The sequence below is a fragment of the Anopheles coustani genome, chromosome 3 (genome assembly GCF_943734705.1).
Source record: "Anopheles coustani chromosome 3, idAnoCousDA_361_x.2, whole genome shotgun sequence".
NCBI classification, from domain to species: domain Eukaryota; kingdom Metazoa; phylum Arthropoda; class Insecta; order Diptera; family Culicidae; genus Anopheles; species Anopheles coustani.
Window position 1 is genome coordinate 83,942,486 of NC_071288.1, and position 23,514 is coordinate 83,965,999.

The 23,514-nt window shown below is 43.5% G+C and overlaps 4 protein-coding genes across 4 annotated transcripts in view; all 4 read left to right on the forward strand.

The window, feature by feature from the left end:
- The first annotated feature begins 772 nt into the window (after positions 1 to 772).
- Positions 773 to 7,513, forward strand: LOC131267992 (homeobox protein vnd-like). The gene is made up of 3 exons (XM_058270786.1): positions 773 to 942; positions 6,066 to 6,556; positions 6,628 to 7,513. The coding sequence occupies exons 1-3, from the start codon at positions 773 to 775 to the stop codon at positions 7,452 to 7,454; spliced, it is 1,488 nt and encodes a 495-aa protein (XP_058126769.1). The 3' UTR covers positions 7,455 to 7,513.
- Positions 7,514 to 8,032: 519 nt separating this feature from the next.
- On the forward strand, positions 8,033 to 10,208 carry LOC131272422 (Golgi pH regulator). Its single transcript, XM_058274146.1, has 5 exons — positions 8,033 to 8,260; positions 8,329 to 8,599; positions 8,684 to 9,085; positions 9,151 to 9,332; positions 9,406 to 10,208. Exons 1-5 carry the CDS (start codon positions 8,213 to 8,215, stop codon positions 9,859 to 9,861), a joined length of 1,359 nt encoding a protein of 452 aa, XP_058130129.1. The 5' UTR covers positions 8,033 to 8,212; the 3' UTR covers positions 9,862 to 10,208.
- Positions 10,209 to 11,859: 1,651 nt separating this feature from the next.
- Positions 11,860 to 23,514, forward strand: part of LOC131261121 (neuromodulin) — a 58,769-nt gene continuing 47,114 nt past the window's right edge. The window contains exon 1 of the mRNA XM_058263039.1: positions 11,860 to 11,962. Coding sequence (XP_058119022.1) covers positions 11,860 to 11,962 — 103 coding nt within the window. The remainder of the gene's footprint in view (positions 11,963 to 23,514) is intronic.
- On the forward strand, positions 17,542 to 18,203 carry LOC131261122 (ubiquitin-like protein 5). Its single transcript, XM_058263040.1, has one exon. It carries the CDS (start codon positions 17,647 to 17,649, stop codon positions 17,866 to 17,868), a length of 222 nt encoding a protein of 73 aa, XP_058119023.1. The 5' UTR covers positions 17,542 to 17,646; the 3' UTR covers positions 17,869 to 18,203.

The window sequence follows — 23,514 nt, forward strand, 5'->3', positions numbered from 1 at the left end:
CGTACCCCTGGAAAGGAAGGGCTTTGAGGGGGTCTAGGCCTCCAGAGAAAGCTCATCGACGCCGAGATAAAGCAGATAGCGGCGATTGCCAGTTGCAACTCGGTTGGCGTATGGGGAGTGCACATGCATGCCGCGACCCCCATCGCTCATCGCTTTTCCTTCTCGTACGAGGTACAATCTTTATCAATCGTGGTGATAATGTGAAATTAAACATTAGTAAAATGCTGTATTAATAAGAGCAGCATGCGGCGCTGCGGTGCGAAGGTGCGCGGGGCTCAATAAAGCCTTGCGATACGATAGCGTGGCATACACCACCACCCAGGGTGCGTCATGTGGACCAATCAATCGCCGTACTGTCCGTTCGCCAGGGGAGTCCGGCCGGTTCAGGGTTTGCACTCCCCGCGACAGTCGCTGCCCAGAACCCTAACGGGCCGGATATAGACAGGAGTGAGTCTGGCTGGCCGGTCAAAACCCAGAACGGATAGGTTAGTTGAAGAAGAACCTAGTGTGCATAACTTTGTGCCAAATAAGAACCAAAAAAAATGTTAGTGCCAAAGAAGTGAATATTTTGTGATTGTCATCAATATCTTGGAGTGCCATAGGGATAGATAGAGTAGTATATTTGGCTTGTAGAGAGACAAGAAAGAATTCTAAGAACACCGTGTTATTTTATTGCGTCGAAATTGGAATAAAACTAAACCTGTTATACTAAGCGACGTCCGAAGAATCAGCATTTGCCATTAAACAAGTAGACTAACCTTGGAAGTACACAATGAGCAGTGCGGGTCCAGGTGCCAACAGTGTTCCGGGCTCGGTTCAGCCAACTCCGTCCCAGTACTATCCGTACACTACCCTGCACGGTGCAGACGACGTAGGTTACGATGCCAGCTTCCACATCTTCCCGCCGGATTACTATGCGCCGGAATGTGACTACCGGACCGAGTAAGTAACGGATGATGATGATGATGATTATGATGATGAGTAAGTAAAGGATACGAAACACCGAACAAGTACGACCGCTAGAAAGAAAGAAAAAAAATTAACTCATCCTATACTCACTTTATCAATTCACCGCAAACAAACCAAAACAAACAACATTTATGATCTGCAGCACGGAGGCATATCGACAGGGGTCATAAACCATTTCGGACTGGGGGGGCTCTTTCAATTGCCATATCAACGATTAGTTAAAAGGTGGTTTTCGGTGCTATCTTATCATTTTGGCAAGATTATCCCACTGTCAATACGAGGATGGAAAAGTGTTCGTTGCTTGTCGTGGAGCTACTGTAAACGTTCGATCGGATTTCCAGCTGATGGACCCACTTGAGTTTTGGAGTTGATTTTTGGTGGGCAGCATTTTGTTTGAAAGGCCGAAACAGCTATCTGGTTCTCAAGTGTTTTCGGGCATGGATTGGTCATAAATGTATTTGAGACTTTGATTTCCGACAGATGACAGATTACGCATTCAAATAACCAAATCTGCGTATGTATGCCATCCCGTTGCATTCCTCTGGGGTAAACCTACAAACCAACCGTCGATTATAAAAGATATTTTCAGTCTAGAGAAAAATCGCTAGAAGGCCATTTTTGGTCTTTTTGCTCTCCCAAAAGCCAGTCAACATTGTTAGCCCACCGTGGTACAACAGAAAACATATCGTTCAGTACCCTAATTTGAAATTGACAGTCAAATTACACTCCACCGACTTCAGCAAACGGGCGATTTTTCTACATCACAAATCGTTGGCGTGCCGTGTCGAGAAAGTAAATCCAATTAGTCCAATATCAATAATTGTGGTTTTCCCAAACAAACTCGATTGCACGGATGGGGCTGGTAATCATCAAGCGGAACGTAGTGTAACAAAGTATCGAAAGCTAACTTAAGCTGTTTCACCTAGTCTTGTCGCGGACTAGGACTAGTTCCCTAGTTGTTGCGGAAACATACTTCATTGCTTAACAGGGGGAATCCATTTTAAATAGCATGACGATTGGATTCGCCGTTTCGTGTGTTCATTTAATCGACGGCGATATGGAGGAGAGCTGGATTGGTCCCGATTGATGCAGAATCTAATAGTGTCTTAGGATCATAAAAATATGAACCATGCCACCAACGAAATTTGTGTGCTTATACGACGATTTTTATGAGGTGCTCATTTTACAACTATGTAAAATCTCTGCCATGAAAAAATGATAAACCCCATGCCATGAAAAATGATTTTGATTATTTGGCTCAATATTTTATATTGGTTTTGAATAAAACCTTCCGGACATCAAAGATGATGAACGATAATAGAAATAATATGCAGTAAAAAGTATTTTGGTGGTTTTGGGAAAAGGAATGCACGGCCTTAAAAAAATGTGCAACCAGTAATGCTAAAACGAGCTACTTTTTTCGTATTTTTTATTTATTTGTATTGCAATATTTAAAAAAGTTAAAGCAGCCATATACTTCCTTTTAGAGTATTTTTTGCTCATACTCATATTTTCATCAAATTCAACCTATTATAAAAAGAGTCTTTTCCGGTAACTTTAAGCATCACCTACGTTCTGAATCAAAAGTTCATCCGCTAAAGGGATAGAATCGGAAGCAAAACTCAACCACGAGTGCCGTCTACTTACCAACTAGACGCGGAAAGGCAAACGACTAGACGCTCCAAAAATCGAGTGAAAAAAAGGTTTGATTCGTTGTTTGAAAAACCAATTACAAAGTTCCCACGACGTCCGAACGACGAAGCCTCTTCCCACTCCAACTAGGTCGAGTTGTTGATGTCGAATGGTCTTTCCCTTTTTCCAATAGTTACAATGAAAAAAGAGGGCTACAAATGAACAAACATCAACCGCAAAAGTCCTTCGTTTGATGAAGTCCTTACTACCGCGTAAAGTGCATCCAGTGCACGAATGCAAAGTGCAGTTGCCGTTGAATGGTTAAATAAAAACATTACCGCTGATTACGTGCCTGCAGGTGCCGAAAATGGGGGCTTCATGCAGCAATTAACTTCTGTCTTGCGTTCGCTTCCGTCTGCGTGAGTCAGTCCAAGAGCATTCCGAAGCCGAGCAAAAGAAAGCGTAACCGAGACAGCGTCCCACGTGGCAGCGGAAAAGCATGCCCTTTTAACCGTCCGGATGGCCACGTGATGGCCGTGGGAAGCGACACGCGTTGCATTCCTAACAAAGTAATTTCAGCACCGACCAATCCTTTTCGGGGTGCGGAGGAGAAAAAAACATAAATAAAAGTAAGCCATAAAGACCGCGGAGGTTTAAAAACAAAAGCGCCCGATTGTGACGTATATTGCGCATTTCGTATCGCGCGAGTCGATGGCTTTTACGATCGTTTACATGCTCATCCGTAATTATGAGCTATTTATGATTGTTTGTGCGATACTGTTTGATGAGTCCCGAAACGGGGGACTCCCTTTTTTGTTTTGTGTTGTTACATCGCAAGCCTAGGGGCAGGATAAAAGGACCCGCTTCACCCTACGATTCGATTGCCTTTCACGAATGGAAAGCATAGTTTTACCTTATAGCGTCTATTTCGTTTCAATTCTCTCCGATTCTAAGCAACGTAAAAGTTCCTGGTTCGAGTCAAGTGTATCACCTTTGAAATGCAACCTCACGAGCCCTCCAAACGGCCCGTTAACCTAGCACCCACCCTTCCGCCGGTATGCTAAGATAAGAACAGCCTTCGAATGGCCCTTTGACACGGTATGTTGTGTACTTAGAGCCTCGGCAAATGGGACGGGCACGCGATAGTGCTCTCACACACATGAGTGTGGCACGATTTTCCGGGCCAACTTCTGCCGCAAAAGCAAGCGATCGCATTTTCCGGTCGAGTAGTCGAGGCTCTTCGCATGAAGCGCTTGCGAATACGGTCGGAGGGTATAACAACCTCCGCCAAACACACATGCTATGACCGACTCCAGCGAAGCTCTAGGGTGGATTTTACACACGGAAGATTTATCGTTTTTTACCAGCAACCCTCTCGCGGCGTTCAACGATGCTGTCGAGTTTCATGGGAGTTTAATCGAACCATGATTAGATGCACTCATCGGCCCGGGAACAGTGCGCCATCCGTGGACTAAAGTTTTCGGCCCAGCTAAGTCGCGTTTTGCGTGTTGGCAATATGTTTCATAATTTAAAATCAATATTTTTACCCATTACGGGTTACATTCGCAGTTGATAGTTGGGGGTGGATCGGCTTTAAACTTTTTCACTTGTCAGGTATGTTATGCCTTTCAATCTGATTGCTATAAATAAAATACTCTGTTTGATCGATCGATCATTTGTTATTCTCTTCGTCTTTAGGCCGCCTTCTAAACATATGTTTATGTGGTTGTTAAAGAAATAATCAACAAAATAATTACTTATTAGAAATAATAGTTATTTCATTTTAGCTTGAAGTTTTTTTATTAAACTTCTTCTTGTGAAAATGCTTGTGAAATGAGTGTATTATAAAAGTTTGAAAGCGTTAATAATACCCCTTTATCTTAGTATTTTTCTTTTGTTACATTTTTTCCATAATTATCCTTGCCGACAAGGATGCAAGGCACAATTTATCCAGAATAACTTTCTCCCTAGAAATAGAGTTGCATTTTTGTGGCGGTGTGTTTAGTAAATTGAGCGTTTTTTATTGATTGTTATTGACATTGTTATTTAACATTTTCTCTAGTTCGAAAGCTAGCGTTTTCTAATGACTAGTATTAGTAAAAGTAGCAGCAGGTATGGTGATACCATTTCGCCTCATGCAATTGCTTAGCACCGCATTTTTGTCTTTTCCCTACTTGGCCACGCCCTCTTTTTATTCACGACAGCTTGCGAAGCTAGTAGGTTGTGAAAACAAATATGGAGTCCATACGGTGGGAATGACATTAAAACTCATAGGACGTTTTCGTAAATGTACTGGGCATAACATTTAAAGGACGTTTTCTTAAATGTACTGGGCTAGTAAATGGATAGGAAAAAAAAATAAAAACATGTTTAATCTGAAGTATAGCAATGAAAATGGAGTCAACATAAAAGTTTCTACCGCGCATAATCCAACCAGCACGTCATGAGAGGTCCTTCAAAGGATATTTCTATAACAGACCCTCGTTTCAAAACCACACTCGTTCGACAGTTCAGTAGTACGGACTAGTTCCACCAGTCAACATCTTTTTTAACGATAAGTAACAAAACAGTTAGCTTTCAAACTGGCGAGGGAAAAGGTTTCCAATCCTCGGTTGGAGAAACTGCTCACAAAATGTGCTCCGTTTCTGTCGTGGGCACCGATTTTCATGCCCGCGGCCACGCTAAACCACAATCTACTGCGGGCGGCCCTGTACCCGATCGTGCTCAATACTTCGCTGCCCCGGTGAGGATTTCTTTTGAGATTGGTTTTCCAGGGTTTTTAGTGTTTCCCATTTGCCCACACGCAGGGTAGAGATTAGGATTAACCGTGATAAAATGTGCCATTCATGTGTCGCAAATAAGGACCGACTAGTATGTGTCAGATTGCAAAGTGATAAGATAGGTATCGGTCATAATCTCATCAATGGTAGTGCTGATAACGTTGCTTCGTGGCCAGTGTAATTGAAATTGAAGTGCTATTTTTCTGCTGGTTAGATCCAGTGTTTCGTTATTTGATAAATCAAACTATGCTAGCAAAATAACTACAAAAGCAGTTCGTTAGACTATGCATGATAATAGACTATAGATACATAGAAGGTCATTTCAAACAGTAAAAAACAGTTAAATAGTAACAATAATATGTATAAAGTTTAATCATTAGTTGATAAATGATAAGAATTAAAATAAACTCAGAGAAAAGAGATCATCCTCAAGTCCTTAGACGAATTTATGTATTAAAAACTGTAAAATTTTCTTGGAATCTCTTAAATCAAACTCGAATGGAATTTGAACAAAATGATTATTGAAAAGCCTCACTTGAAAATGGTTCATACATGTTCCAAGTCGTTTGTGTCATCTATTGATTTTTTGGTAAAAAAACATAAGGAGAACATTTAGACTTGTCACACAGCGGTATTTATAAAGACTCTCAATTAAGTTTGCATCTATTTCTTTCGTATCACTAGAATTCTCGATAGCATGCGAATTCCTCCATCGCAGCGTTCGCAGCGATTTCACATCAGTAACATCCTAGAACTGAACAGCCAGCAGCCACAGGGACCTGCAAGTAAAGAACAACCGAACGTGCCCAGCCTTGCGTCAAGCGTTCTACATCATCAGTCAACGCACCCGTATCCGTTCACTCTGTCCGAGCTGGAAACACCACAACATCTTCCACTCGATGTTCCGCCTGCTGGAAGCTATTCCGTAGCAGCTCCAGAAGAACAACCTCACCTATCCTACGGAGCAGTTTCTTCCCAGGGAGCTTCTTGTTTACCACTGCAACCCGTCCTAAATCCTTCCACTGTACCGTACGATCCACCCCCGTATCCGTATTCCTACTCGCATCATGCCCATCATCTGTTTCCAGGGTCAAGCAGTGCCCTTGCAACTTCCGGTTCGGCCTCGGAGTCAGCTAGAACTCCCTATCCATATGGTGCTTCCAACTTAGATTATGGTAAGTGTACAGATTTTTGTACCAAAATTATTTGTATGATGATGAATTATGTTTGATGATCTGCGTCTTAGTTCCGTCGGTAATCCAACATAGTACAACGAGTGAAGCGACCAACGGCAACAGCCAACAACTCAGTCCAGACAGCACCTCTCCTGGTCCAGAGCTGTACTCTCTGGCGAACTACAACCACATACCGCGTGTGGTCAACGAGGCGTCCGATCGATTGGCCGCCCTCGATCACCACTCCTCCTCGCACGATGGACCTGCGCTCGATGCAGAATGTTCCGTCGACACGAACAACAATAATCCCAGCGCAGATGATACTGGCCCAGAACTGGACTCACCACCAGCGCAACAGCAGCGCTCTAATGGACATCGAGGACAAAGCGAAACTTCCGGGTCCGTTGGTGGACACAAGAAACGCAAACGACGTATTCTCTTCTCCAAAACGCAAACCTTCGAGCTGGAACGTCGCTTCAAGCAGGCGCGCTATCTGTCGGCACCGGAACGGGAATGCCTGGCGAACATGATCAACCTAACGCCGACGCAGGTGAAAATCTGGTTTCAAAACCATCGGTACAAAACAAAGCGAGCTCAGACGGAGAAGAGCTCCGGCTACGGACCGACCGTGCTTGGTGCGAGTCCTCCCAAGAAGATCAATCCGCCGGTGCTGGTGCGGGATGGAAAGCCCTGCCAAGATGTGCTCCAACAGCACCACCACCATCAGCAACAGCATCAAATGCAGCAGCAACCGCACGCGCACCAGCAACATCCAACTCACTATCTGTCGGGTGGTGTGCACCACTCGTCATTCGGAAGTGTTTCCGGTTCTGTACTGCAAACCCCCAGTGCAGGAACGCTCGCTGGAGGGCATAGCTCTTCTCCTCGCATGTGGTGAATAGTTTGGCTGTTTATATTTTTGAATTTTTAAATCGAATAAAGTGCAATCTATTTCAATTAATGTTTATATCAAAAACAATTATTGTTATCCTTTTTTTTTGATAATGCATTCAAAATAGGTGAGTATGAAAACTTGAATAGGTCAGGATTTAACGTTTTACGTTGAATTTCAAATAATCATCATTGATACTAGCACTTCTGGTGGAAACTTATGGAATCATAATCCCAAACCATTTGACGGCTTGAAGAGATGACAGCTCAGCAGAATAGTGGTGGTCAAATCAAATCGCTACCATGGACTTGAACCCCCAAATACAAATCCCAAATACAAACGCAATAAATGCCGGTATTAAAATCGTACATCAGATTCTGATTTGATCCTCATCAAATCACGCGTTTTCCGTAATAGAAACATGACAAACAAACGAAATAAAAACATTAACAAACGAATCAACTCTGATTCATATACATAATGAATCCTACCTGATTCGAATCATCTACGGATCGTATCTTCGAATCTTCCGAATCCCGATTCTGCCAACACTACTGCCAACACTACTCCTTCTGCGAAGGAAAATGCCGAAAATAAATAAATTGACATCGTAAAACAAATCCGTTGCGTGCGGGAAATTCGGGTGCGTCTCTAGGAAGAACTTCAACGAAAGTACGACAATGCGAGACCCGGTTCATCGTGCAAAACCTAACTAAGTCTCTAGCGCCCACAGTCGCCAATAGCCTACGACGGAAACGTAACCAATGGAACTGCCTTTATTAGGTGATACGCTGATCGTTCTCGTGTCCCAGGTAAGGTGTTCGCTCGGATCACCGAACCACCTGTGTTTACCTGTGCTTTTTTGGTGTGCCCTTCGCAGCTAATATTCTTCATCGGAGGATGGCTGTTTTTTGTGAAGCAACTCTTTCGCAACTACGAGATACGCCATGTGCTCGTTCAGCTCATATTCTCGTCCACTCTGGCCCTCTCGCTGACCATGTTCGAGCTGATCATTTTCGAAATCATCGGTTTTCTTGACTCGACGTCGCGGTACTTCCACTGGCGGCTCGGGTTAACACTACTGCTGATCATGGTGATCGCCGTCATACCTTATTTGATCGCATATTCCTGCATAAGCAATGTGCGGCTAGGTAAGATCGATCCCGTGCATCTACAACATTTAATGGCTAAAGTAACGAGTTTCTTTTCGACCACCATGTGATGTTTTAATTCAGTTCCGGCCAAATGGGTACAACCGTTGACGTCCCTCATCTGGCTGTGCTATTTGTACGGGTTCTGGCGAATAGGTGATCCGTTCCCGTTGCTAAGCGTAAGCCGGGGAATCTTCACGATCGAGCAGGCAGTATCACGTATCGGCGTTGTTGGTGTCACCGTGATGGCCGTCCTGTCCGGGTTTGGTGCCGTTAATTATCCGTACACAAGCATGTCTTACTTCATACGCCCAGTTTCGCAGAGTGATGTGCTCAATCTGGAACGACGGCTGATGCAAACGATGGACATGATTCTGGTGAAGAAAAAGCGTATCGCTCTCGACCGGAGGAGAAACAAGCCCAATCAAAAGCAAAGCATATGGGGTATGATAAGCAGTGTAACGCAACGGCCAGCAGGGGCAGAAAGTGAGTGAATAGCATAACTGTTTTTTTAAAAGAAATATACAGCTTTACCCAATTTTCCGTTGCAGATATCGGACAGCTACGACTAGAAATTTCAGCATTAGAGGAACTCTCGCGGCAACTCTTCCTCGAGGCTCATTCGATGAAAAACATGCAAGAACGGGAACGGTGGGCAGCAACGCTCCAGGGCAAATATTTCAACGTGCTTGGGCACTTTTTTAGTTTATACTGTTTATGGAAGATTTTCATCGTTAGTACCCGCTGAGCAGAGTTGCCAAGGTATTCAATCATTCCGTTAATTGTACGATTTCTTACCGTTTCAGTGCACAATCAACATTATATTCGATCGCGTGGGAAAGAAGGACCCGGTTACGCGCGGTATCGAAATAGCCGTACATTGGTGCGGTTTTGACATGGACATAGCATTCTGGAGCCAGCACGTCTCGTTCCTGCTCGTCGGCTGTATCGTCGTCACCTCAATCCGTGGTCTGCTGCTAACGCTGACGAAGTTTTTCTACAAAATTTCGTCCAGCAAATCGTCCAACATCATAGTGCTGGTGCTCGCGCAGATCATGGGCATGTACTTCTGCTCGTCCGTGCTGTTGATGCGGATGAACATGCCGGCCGAGTACCGGGTCATCATCACGGAGGTGCTCGGTGGCCTGCACTTTAACTTCTACCATCGTTGGTTCGACGTAATCTTCCTCGTGAGTGCCCTAGCGACCATTGTTGTGCTCTATCTGCTCCACAAGCCACCGAATGTCGACAGTAGCATGTAGACGTTCGCCATGCGTGTCTCTTTTTCTTTTTGGTTTGCGCCTGAAAGTCCATTTTCCATTTCGGCGAAAACCCGATGGACCAAACGAAGCTCCTGCACTAAAGTCACTTCACAAAGTGGCCATACTAATTTACTGCTACATTATGGTGGGCCTTGTCTGTGATTTCAAACAATGGCAATTGCTCAGACATGCTGGGTATTCTCTAAGTTATCGCAAAACAAAAATCAGCTTTTATTTTTAAATCCATTCCGACGCTCCACAAATACGAAGCAACAGGCAACAGGCGATATGTCTTGGTGTATATATTTAACGAATAAACAAAAAATCCTCCGTTAAAATGCGTCATTAAAGATTTACTTTCATTTTGGAAGTTGTTAAAACAGTCTAGTTTGTTTGAAAGGAAGAAAACACATAAACTATCATTCAAATATTACTCTTTAATCAATAATTCAAACCCGTCAATTACGTATTTCCTTCGGGTACATACATTTACTCGTTCTAGTGCCCGTCGTAAGGGTAAATAATAACAAAATCGCGGCAAGCAACTTATCACCGTTACTTTCTGTTCCACCATTCCATATCCATTGTATCCCGGGCGATGCCCGTCATCCATAGTTAATGAGTCAGCACCTTACCTTAACCACCACGAAAAAACATATTCAAACAGAGCACGAATGTAACTCATCCGAACCGGTCGAAGATCATCGTATACTGCGCTACTACGCGGGTACATACTAATTTGTACAACGTTGGAAACAAAATACGATAAAAAAGCGAACGTTGGTCCTGTTCCATCTGGGGCACGAATGCCCTTGCTTGCGGCAAAAGGTTGAGCGTGCCACGTGCGAGGAAGGGAAGGCACTTTATTTATTTTCTTCATCCTGAACCTGAACACACGCCGCCGCCAACTAACCAACCTACAACCAACCAACCAAGCAGACCGATTCGTTCGAACCCGTTGTCATGCCGATGATCCATTTTATGAATAAACAACTCGAACTCCGACATGGCCCCGCACTACCATCCATCGGTGGCCGGAGGCCAGTTATTTCGTTCGGTGCGCGCTGGTGGTACACGCGTTGTCAGTGGAACGGTTCACACGTCATGCTCCGGATGAACGGGAACTAACATGTGATTGCGGTGATGCGAGTTCGCGACCGAAGGTTAACTGTTTGTGCTGTCCCCGTGTTGTTGGCACTTTGGGAGACCGAGGGTCGGGCATGCATGGTGCCTTCGATGTGCCCGTGCCGGGTGTGAAACGGTACCGCAGTTCATTTGTAGCGGGCATTATTAATCGATAGTTCGTGTGTTAATGTAGATTGCCTGGAGTTCGATGAAAGAGATCGTAGGTGAGTCCACTCGTGAACGGACGTGTAGTTCCCAGTTGGGTGGAAAAATTTCCCAACCAAGCGAGAAATTCTTTTAGTCATTTCCACAAAGTGTCACGGTTCACGGAGACGGTCAGTCCCATTCAGTAAAGTTGTGCTATTCAAAGTATTTTCGTCCTTAAAACTATCTTGGCTGCACGGTACGATCGTTCAGCGGAACGGAACACGCGCGCTCGGATTCTTTTTAAACACTGTTATCATAACATCGGTCAGACCGCAGCCATTGTAAATTGCAAACAAAACCAATCAATCGTTGTTTGATCGAAACGAGCCGTACTACCGTTTTGCGGGCGAAACGTGACGGCTCCCGGAGGACGTCATGCAGTCACAACAGGTTGCAGTAGACGCTCGGAAACGAAACGGAAGTAGATGCTAGACGCTAAGTCCTTGGTGCGGTCAGCGCTCACCATGGTCAGTGGGTATTAGCCGTGTACTGCCAAATCGAACGAACCGGAGCCGGAAACGTTAATCGCACCGAAAGCGCTCCCTAGAGGGCAAGTTCAACTCGCTGCACGTTAGCACGTTGACTCGTGTGAAGGTGTACGAGTGGCGCGCTGCTGGGGTCTACGTCCATGTAGCTTCCAATTATAGTTGCGTGCCGTGGACCACAATGGGGTGTAACACTAGTCAGGAGATACCGAGTTACAGTGGGCAGAAAACGACGGACTCTGCGGCTGCCCTTGGCGAACTGCTGGAAGGTGATATAGAAGAAGGTAAGAGCAGGCATAAGAATAAGAAGTGTTGGCAAAACCGATGCTAACTATTTTATGCCTGAAGAATTGCTTGATGGAGACGCCTGGTGATTTTGAGATTAATTTTTGACACAGATCAATGGTGATCTTATTGCTACAGTAATTAACCTAATTAAATAATTTGATTACCTATTCGTATTTACTGCTTCAAATGGAAAGATATTCTCTAAATATAATTTATACAGATAAGAATTTTATTTAATTTTATCCCTTTTTTGTATGGTGTCATATAAAATAGTTGATTTTTTTTACGATTCAAACGAAAACGTTCATCCTTCTATTCATCAAATAATTGTAATAATTGAGTAAGTGTAATGTGTGCCTACTGACTGCTTTTAATTGTGAATTGTTTAGCAAAAAACACATGGTGAAAATTGTGTTTAAAATAAAAATAGTTTTTGATATTTATGTGGGCAAGACTGTTTTCAATTTAAGACTACACGTACAAAACCTATTGAGCAGAAAAAAAACAAATGGGAAAGCATGCAAATTCTGAAGTTATTTCCGGGAAATTATACGTGCTTTGAAGACACATTCAAACCCTTCTTTTGATTAAAAAAATCAGATTTTTACCATGTTACCTTTTACACCCAATAATTTTACAATTATATTCTATATCTCTTTTAGTCTTGAGTTTCACATTTATTTTAAACGTTTGAGATAATTCTTTTTATTAAAAAAAAAGTAACTATTACATTGGAAACGAACATAATTCGGACCACTTTGGGAGCAGATGATTGGATTTTACTAGAGCACCATGATGAGAGTGCGCTCTCTAAAACCTTATCTTATTTACTGGAGACTGCAATGGCTTCGCTAAAAAATGTTGGACGGTATAGCTACTGTTGCTCTAATGGAAAATTAAGGAATCCACTATATATTAATTTATTATTATCAACTCAACTCAACTCAAAATAAGTTCAAGTTGTACCGAATATTTTAGAAAAGTATGCATACATGCATTCAAATGACAGCAAAACATATCAACAGGCATGCAGGCGAACAAAATAAATCAGAATTTTGCTTCGTAGATTTTTTTTAGCTTTCTCTATTTTTCATGGCACATAAAGTTCATCTACATTATGTTGATGGTTTGACAAAATGAGAGCATCGAGACTGTTGAATTTTGATATATCCGCAAAGTGCTCGAAAGCTTTAGCAACCGTTCGAAAGCTCACCCCCATTCAAACGGCAACTGCTCGACGAGCCTCATCGAAAGGCGGAAAATCTCTTACGTCATACATACACACAACCGCCGATGGCACGCGGCCAGTTCGGCTGGAAAATGGTACGATAAGGGTTTCCCAAACCGAACACGCGCCATCCGAACGGGCGCGATCGAGTAACGAACTGCCGAGGAGCGTTGCACGAAGCTGGTCACTGTCGTCGTCGTGGTCGTCCTCGTTGTTGTTGTTGTTTCCGCTTCCTTTCCCAGTGTTCGGTCTTTTCGTACCTTTTTTTGCTGTGCTGCCTGGCTCCTGGCCGTCGACGTATAATCGTGCGCCGTGTGCCGGGGTCGCTGCTGGCGCGAGCTTTCAAGGCTTTTCACTCTGAAGTGATACTCGCAGCGGTGCACACGCAAAAATCGTGACGAAAATCGCGCGCGCGTATCCATCCTTTCCAGGCCAGCGACAACAAGATTCCGGCAGGGTACCGTACGTTCGTTCGTTCGTGCGTTAAGCAGGTTGTTCGATAATTGGCGGGCCGTGTTTCCCTGGAGGAATTTTGCCTTGCCTCGGTGGTCGGTCGTGTAAATTCTTTCCCCCGTCGCGTTCAGTTCGAAGTTCACATCGAGCGCGTGTGTACGGTTTGAGCGGAAGATTATCCTCGGCCCGTTTGAAACCGCCATCTGAACGCGCACAAGTTGCATAAGCGACCGTGGTGTGCGAAACCCGCGTAAAGCAATCGACCACGGTTCCACGCTTCCACGAACCGAGCGTAATCGGGTGAGTTTTTGTTTTTCCCATTAGCCATCTTATCCGGTGCCTGATGCGTGTGACCGTTTCTGTATTTTCAATTTCCTTTACACAAACAAATGGACACCGAAGGTCGCTAGTTGGCCATCGGTGATAAGTTGCGCTAGTTTTTACCATTCTATCACTTTTCCTCCTTTTTCCTCTCGTTTTTACTTTCTTTATCCGTCTTTCTTTTTCCCTAACTATCCCATCCAACTAATTGTGTAACTGTATCATCATCCCGTGCGTGTCACCATCGACCCTAGATCGCCCGAGTGAAGTGATACACACACTAACACACACAAACACACACACACACATACGCAGGCACAAAAACTATCTCCTTCAAGGGCGCCCGAAGCAACCGGAAAGGTAAAGTTTTATCCTTATCCTCACCGCAAAGTCGGTGCGTTTTCTTGCGGAGCTTTGTATCGAAATTTACTACACGTTCTGGTAGCTTTATGGTGCGATTATAAATTACTAGTTTAATTAATATTAAATCGCTTCCCGCTTCTTACGAGCGGGGAGCGTCTGCGAGGAAAGTTGATTTATTAAACCAATCCCTGCACGAAGCAGGCTCACAGGAAGTGGGAAAAACCGTTCTCCTCCCTGTGCGTCTTATCATATCTCAATCTCGGGTTCAAGCTCACCTGCATGAACCTCTTGAGCACACGCAACCGACGGCTGGGGCACAGTTTCCCCCTGTCCAGATCCAATGTCGCTTTCTGCTTCCACTTCGGATGAATAATGCACACCGGATCGACCACGGCTAAGGCCACCAAGCAAGGACTGTCGAGTGGAAATACCCTCCCCCCAGAGTGGGGTTACTGTTTCAACACGGGCAAATGACTCAATGGTGGGCACTTTTCGAACGCAGCACCTCGGCATGACTTTCCCCACCGACGAACCGAAAGCGAATCGATCGTATTCTGTGTGTGTGTGTATGTGTGTATCTGGGTGTGCTTACTTTGCGCTGTTGGCACCGGAATTCCTGCCCCTTTGCCAGCCCTGCCCTCCCTCAGACCACACTGCAATTCCACCCCCGGGTGGCAACCCAATTCCACGCGGCACGTTTCGAAGCCGCTTAGCTTTTTGGTCGCTTATTGATTTCTACCTTCTCAATTTTTGATGCATTTCCCGTGGCCGTGCGCTGGTACGGTGGTACGGTGTGATCCCAGCAGCCCTACCCTTGGCAGCGCAAGCTGGATCGATCGATGGAGGAGTCAGGCCCCGAAGGCTTTGATTTCGTTAGTTACTTCACTTCACGGTCCGCATTCCATCCATGGACGCGATTGCATAAGAGTACGGTTTCGAAGACTCATCCCCGGGCCTGCGTTCTTTTTTGTTTTCCTCCGTGTGGTCCCAGTTCGGTTTCGCTGTAACGTTGAACGTGTAGCCTGGGTTTTCTTCTTCGAGCCATAATTTCCTTTACCTTTCCCGGCACGATTTCTCTTTGCCACATTGCCACCAATCGTCCGATCGCCGCCTCGCTGCTCTTTGGCGACCCGCGAAATAGAGACACTTTTCCCACTTTCTGTACGTTTTTCTCTTCTTTTTTTGTCGCCCCTTCGAGTGGCCACTTGCTCGGATGGCATTCAATCTTACGTGCCACAAAGAAACCACGGTACGGATTGCCGCGTGTGGAGTGGTAATGGAGGCGCCTGGTCGTGACTAACATCAAACGCTTCTGTGCCGAGGAGCTAAACGATTCGGCGTCATTTACATGATTTCGAAACATCATCGACGAGCGTGGTGAGAATCGGTGAACCAAGAGCAACGAAACGTTGAAGTCTGGTGTACATCGTTTCGTTTATTGATCGCACTGAACCGTTGAACAAAGGCCACGCGGGGCATTTTAGTAAGATGGATTCTTTTCAATGTTCCAGCCCCGGAGCAGGGTAATTGAAATATTCTCCTGGCAAAGTTCATTTTTACTGCCTAAGAATCTCTATCTTGAGCCCATTTGATTGACACCAGGGGGGATGAGATGCTGAGGCGAGTGCCATGAGAAATAAAATTCTTGAGGTTCATGAAAAATGTACGATAACCAGAGCCGCGCGTGAGAGAAATTGGCAAAAAATATGCGAAACAAAGGGTTCTGCTGCAATCTCAAACATTCAGTATGCTTTTTCTTATGGGAACATAATTTATCTGTTCAAGATAATTTATTTCATGAACAAATGATGGGATGAATATAGTAGCGTTATAAAAACTCTTGATAAAGCGTGGGACTTCAGTTATGAAAATACCAGATTGTACGTCTTATTGTCATATGTGTGGCATTAGCATAGTAGGACGTATGAATAATATTATTTGGTCCCTCGAAGAGTGGAACGTATGATGGATGCAAGAATAACGAACAACATTCATCTTTGCAATTCTATTCTGTCACGGCTGTGGAGGCTCCACGCCTTAAATAACATCCCACGCACTTTCTTATGATGAATAGTTTGGTAGTCTGTTTTCTGTGCCAGTGCTTTTCGTTTTCTCCTTCGCAATTGCTAAATGTCTAGAGAACCAAAGGCGAACAGCTAAGAAAAGAACCCCACATCAGCGCACGTAAACAACCGCAATTCACCCTTCACTTTAGCCCCCCGAAGAAACAGCCTTTTACCTATCCGTCCGGGCATAAATTATCGTTAACATAAACATAGTTTGTTTGCTCTGTAGGATATACTACCAACCGATCTGATAACAAATTATCAACCGTGTTGTGATGAAAGTCTCGTTAGGCCATGAATAATTTCCATAGCAAATTTCGAAGTGTTCGCAATCCCCCAAATCAGCGTTTGGAGAATTGCACTGGGTGGGTTGTGGAAAATGGTGTAAATTTAGTTACAGTTAGTGATATTAAGCGAGAATAGGTGAAATAAAGTTACTAGTAGTACGCAAAATTTAAGCGATAATAAGATATTGTTTAGCACTTGTTACACAACCCATTAGTAGACAATTTTCGAATACATTTGGCCATTTAATGCAATGCTATGCATGCTGACAGCTTAATACCTAATCAACACAACGCCAAAACATGAGATAGACTTTAGATTTATATTCTAAAATCAGAGATATTGGCATTGAACATGATGGGATAATATTTGAACAACACCATCACATCTACAGATAAGCTGGAATGGACATAAGTAACATATGTGTCAGTTAAGTCTTGAGTATTATAAAGCGTAGAAAATATGGAAATTCTACATACATTTTTGGGCGCCAATACCGGTTTGGATCGCTTTCAAAGTCCCATTTGGTGACGAAACCCGTTATAGCTTGTCGTGTCTGCTAGGAAAAAAATTGAATGTGAAATACAACCTTTTGCGCAACCTTCAATATTGTTCTTTGCGTTTAGCCTTAACAATTTAAAATGTGAATTGTCTCTAATGCAACTAAAGAAATCTACTAAAGAATATTATTTTTCTGCTTATTGTTTGTAATATTGGCAAACCTATTTTTTTTATTGTACCTAAGCTTATTACACTTACTGTACTCATGGTGCACGTGAACTTATACCGCGCACTGTCGGCTGTCATTTTGACGTCTGCGCGCCTTTGTTTACAAATGTTCCTCATTCGCTCGCAGTGTACCACTTGGTCCAGTTCTAGTGCACACGAAAGGCGGAATTTTCGGTGAAAAATCGTTATAATTGTCGATTACCTCTGTTTTGCTCTCTTTGCAAGTTGCGGGAAAATGTTGGAAATAACGTGCAACGATCGTTTGGGCAAGAAGGTGCGCGTCAAGTGCAACCCGGAGGACACTATCGGTGACCTGAAAAAGCTGATCGCTGCCCAAACCGGGACGCGGTACGACAAAATAGTGCTGAAGAAATGGTACACAATTTACAAGGATAACATCAAACTAGCGGACTATGAAATACACGATGGAATGAACATTGAGCTGTACTACCAGTGAAACAGCAGGCTCGCACAGCTTTACATTGGAGAAACAGAGGAAGTTCCTGTTGTGTGGGTTTCCTTTCGCGGTTCACCAATCGCGTATCCATAACAACGCTAACAAAGTGCAAAAGGCTGGGCTACGGTATGAAACATTGTGGTAACATTCGGAACGGCGTAAAAAAGATGTTTCCGTTTGGAAAAAAGTCCAGATTCAACACAAAAGAAAACTTATATTGTCGCAAAAATATGGTAATGTTTGGTATCATATTTTTTCAGTTCCAAACAAATGTCTACGATTATATTGTAAAAGGATCAGAGTAAAAAATAAAATGTTAAGTTGCTTCTAACAAATTAACTGGTTCTTTCTTGAAATAACTATAGCTGTGAAGGAAACTATACTATCCTATTGCATTTCTGAAGCCAAATATGTAATTCTTATGCTAGCCTTCTTTTACAAAGACGTTTCCATAACGTGAGAGGGGCATTCCTACAACACGCTGGTACGATAGAAAAAGTTTAATGAGCAAATTGTGCTTATGTGGTTTCATCAGACGCCTTTATATGATATGAATATTTGTCGGAAGTTATGCGGAACATATGGTCCAACTGGAACCACAACCCAACTGTCTCTCCCTGGGACTTTCTCTTGACTAATAGTAATTGTAAGGCTAGTAAAGGTATTCGAGGGTCCGCGCCAGTCGAGCGGTAGCACCTCGACATCTTGGCTTCGAATCCCAAACCAGGCTAGGTCCTCGCCTGTACGAGAGGGCTGACTATCCAAGTACATAAATGGATAACACAAGGGTCTTGTAAGCCCTTAACGGGCAGGCATGCCAGCCAATATTATATGGTCGTTACGCCAAGAAGAAGAAACATAGGAAAAGTGGCGGAGCTGAAGCGTACCACCGGGAAACGTGACAGGAATGCGAATTATTTCGCAATAATTGTTAATGCAAAATATTCAATTCGTTGGTAGGATTCTATTGCAAGTTTAGGTGACGTGTTGAAAGCTTGCAGAAAAATGTGGATAAGAGAAAATTCCCTTTTTAAACAGTTTTCTTGCATTCACCTTCCCGGATGTCGCAAAAATTGAATCGGACAGAGATAAAAGACAGGAGATCAGTAATGAAAGAGTGTGCTAGCAACACCAGCATATTTCGCTCCCAGATTATGACTGTGCGTTGGCGATCCCGTTCTGGCCGACTTGAACAGATAGCGTGCTGGTCTCCTTCAGCAGCTCTCCCGGGAGAGCGCTGTGTGACATTGAGAGATCGCATGTTGTGTTCACTCGCAGCAGTGCTGAAGAACGAGAGCACTTCCTCAGTGCTCATAGCAAACGTTAAAACAGAATGCAGTCCTACTCTTACTCCTTGATAATTGGTACTCGGACATCGCGATCCTGTTCACAGCAAAGCAAAACGAGTTGCGCCAGATCCTGCAGTAACAGGAAGTGGATTTCTACTCCTTCCGTACACTCCGACTCAACTAACTTAATGACAATTTTCATATAAAAGAATAAATCCTGTTATCTCTGTTCATGTAATACGTAAAAGTATAAAATAAATTAAATGAAAAACTAAATTTTCAAAACAACAGTTTTTCCTGAAACGTACTAAAAAATAAAAAATAATGTAAGTTACATGACATATGTATTTATGTATCAGTTTTTTGTTTTTGACATTATTCGCATAGCATCGTAGATGGCGATCGAACTGAGAGCAATCTCGATGCAATGCGAATAATGATCAAAAACAAAAAACTGATACATAAATACATATGTCATGTAACTTACATTATTTTTTATTTTTTAGTACGTTTCAGGAAAAACTGTTGTTTTGAAAATTTATTTTTTCATTTAATTTATTATACAACCAATTCGTATAAATACTTGTAAGCATTGATCCATAACTGACTTATTCTATACTATAATCTTTTCGCTGTTGAAATGCATTGTAAAGTATTTTTAAAAGCCTTACCATTCCAGCAGAGTTTTCAACAGCATAATTAAAAGAGAATTCTTACAAAGGCACAGTCTGTCACCAAAACAGAGTGTTACAAAGTATTTCCATTCGTATTGAAGTGCCTCTCATTACATGCTATCCTGCCATGATATGCAACCGAATGCACAAGGGTGAAATGGGAACCAAAACCTTCTTGTCGATAGTGACACAGCTCATTAGACTAAGTCCCAATGCTCAAGAATTTGTAAGCCCTTGTTTAAAATGTGCTTTTCCCAATTAGCCTTTGGCGTTCTTTTACTTCTGTTATTCTTGTACAGTTCTCCGTCCGACGATAGAAGCTACATATTCCTACCAACTCATTCCATCCAACTAGCAGTAGCACACGAACATACATACACACATACACACACACAGGCAACGACACCAATGATCGCTCGAAGTAATCCTTTTTATTGAAATCGATAAATCAACGGCGAACACCATGGACGGAACGGCACCAAGGGATTCGCGTCCAAAATGGGATTCGATTCCAAACGCGAAAGGATATTGGCCCGGGCTAAGGGAGAGGGTTTTTTGCCAATATGTCACTCCCGTTGCACCGGGTTTGCTACCTCGTCTTCCGCCCACCAACCTCCGGCACGCGGTCGTGCGGAGGATTCGTCGTTGCTAAATCGCTTGCGGTCTCGGTAGGCATACCATGCGCTCTGGCGAAGCCCATTTACCGTGTGATTGTATTAGTCACCATTTTTCATCCATATCCGAACAGGAGCTCGACAAATATAATGGCGCACTGTAATTGCAACTCGTGACGGCCTACGAGGGACATTCGTTTTCCATTCGCGGGTGTAGGGTAAGGAGAGTTTGGCGAACGCAGAACATGGGATGGATTTGTCAATCTCGAACTACCAGCAAATGGAAATGTCTGGTGCTAGTTGAGAGTCGCTTGTTGCTTACCACCGGGTTTTTAGTGCCTGGTGGCGGAGGAGTGTTGTCGTTAGAGTGTTCCCGGTATTCGTTGGCTTACGCTATTCAGTCCGACCGCAATCTCAATTCCATACTTAGGTGGTGAAAGGAAGGCACCATTTCTATCCAGACAACTTTGTACAACATATGCTCAAGTCCATAAACACGAGTGAAATAGAGAGCCCGAGTGAGGGCGGAAAAGTTTCGTGAACGCAAGCTTAAGAACTTCTATTGGCGCTGGGCCTAGAGAAAGCAAACGCCGGAGTACTATCGGCTGCGGCCGGCAGAGGAAGTCGTAGAAGTGATTGGGCAAATTTTCACCGATGATTGACGATGGTACGGGTGGGGTGGGTAAAAAGTGTGCCAAGCGTCCCGTGACGCAATCGATCGACTCCCCGGATAAGCCATTACGTCGACCGACCGGCCGATCGATCGTGGACCGTTGACAGGTGAGGCTGAGGCCGGATATTTCAATCAGTCACGTCCGATTGCGCTCAATGATGAAAGTAATACCGCAAAAGCACCAAGTGCCGTACTTGGCCGTGGGCCGACCACGACACACGTGAGCTTGTGGTATCATTTTACTAAATACGTTGCCAGTCTCGACTGTTCGATATAGGTGGTTTTAATAAATCCTGCCAACATTGTGTGCCAGTGACAAGCCGGTTGATACTGTGCCCATACTGTGGTGGTGGTCCATTCGAGGTGACACGTGCTGCTAATTAGTTTCCGGTGTACTTTCAATCGTATGGCTGGCATGGTGGTGATAGGATAAATACCACATTGTATGCAACTGAGGAGTGGACGATTCCAGAACGTATGTTTCAGTATATGCATAAATGGCAGCTTGCCTAATGAATAAATTGATGCAATATGACGTGCTTCGAAAAGGAACACTAAACTGCTATCGATTCATAGGCAATCATGTTTGTAGCATATGCGTCGCTCTATTGCTATCGTTTATTACGTTCGATCTCATTATTGTTCGAGTATTGTTAGAGGTTTATGTTAGCCTTCGTCAGATCAAAATGAAAAAAAAAATCAATGAATATAAGGCTTACTCCTTAACAGTTAACATGATAAAATAAAATTTGGACCTTTTGATTTTGAAGCGATTTTTGCTACTTAAAGTGGGTGGTTTAATTATTTTGTAAATAAGACTCGTTATTGGATCAAAACTTTGATGGTAATTTATATGTTACAATATGCTGAAGTTTACTTTGGTATTAGCTCAATGATACATCCAAATTTTCGAAATTTTGCTGCAATTTTGTTGTATAATCCGTCTGTTAACACTGTGACTTTTGCGTTTATTGCTAGAGATTTAGTTATTTTTTTACGATTTCTATCAGCTGTCTAAAAAAACAAAATTCGGATATTCTTACCTTCCCCACTAGCAGCACGCGTCCTGAAGAAACGTCAAAGTATATCAAGGATCTTTTGTCGCTGGTATGAGTAATGGAAAGGATAATATTTTCGTAGGATGCTCCCCCAAAAAAGCACCTCATACCAAGCGGATCGGGTTGTTGCCACCGGAATGGTAGTGTTTGTCTATTTTACGATGTTTTGCGAAACGTACGTGCCTAGGGCATGGGGCGTCCTGTCCTCCTGCAAGGTGTACACACGGAGGCAATCTAACCAGAACAACTAGAGCAGATGGGCCCAGGGATGCGGTTTATTGAATTTATAATAACATAAAAGCGAAGTATATGTTTTTCCCATTATAAGTTTGGCCGGGCTTCTAGTTTGTGCTTGTTTGTTTTGCAAAAGAAATGGAGAGAAAGAAAAAAAAGCTTGGGGTTTTCATGCCAGCCTCGACGGCCAACAAAATGAACGAAAATACAGAAAGTGCCCCCGAGGCGCAACTCCAGGCCGGTTTTCATCCTGTTTTAATTGAATCCTTGTCAGTAGCCTGCGGGGTGTCAACAACGTGTGGGATGATAGTGATTCCCTTTTTTGTGCTGAGTAGAAAAATGTTGAGCAGCTGCAGGGGTTGAAACCTTCAATGTGTTACCCTAGTTTCCAGTGAAATACTTTTTGTAACCAAGATAACCGAACCCTATCGCTGTTTGAAATGTAATTCCTGTTGAGTTTTGCTATCATTTCGTCCCATTTCTGTCTCCGGATTTCTCTGATTTTATTGGATTGTTTTAATTAGATTCAAATTTTCGCTTCGCCCAAGAGGTGTTTGCTTTCAATCTTAGTACAGACAAAGGATAAACCTTTTTTATAGCTTTTTCACCTAGTTCCTCCAGCCTCAAGTGGATACTGAAGCGAGGAAACGAAATTCCATCACGAAACGTATCGGGCAGAAGACGGAATAAAAACAATCGACACGACACTTTCAATACACATCTGATTGCGAGCGAAAGTCGGTCGGACAGGGGAAACTTTGCCTTCGAGGTGGATCGTGCCGACATCGAGGTGCCGATAAGAAAGAACGCCGAGTCATGGAATTCAATTTGAATCTGAAGTGTGCGTTGAGCTGCACAGAGAATGGTTCCTGTTGCGAAGAAAAGGTTTCTGGTCGTGATACTACGGAACGTACCTTTGCATGCTGGGAAATGTTTCTGTAGCCCGAAAGAGGAGCTCGGGTGCAATAATGCAATCTAGTGGCGAGCATTGCAGGTAGCACTTTTTAGCATATAAATGTGCCCGGGAAACAGTGGCCCCAGCCACAAGAGGGGAGAATGATTTATAATTCATTCGGTGTTACGAAATGAGTTTTCTGAAGTTAT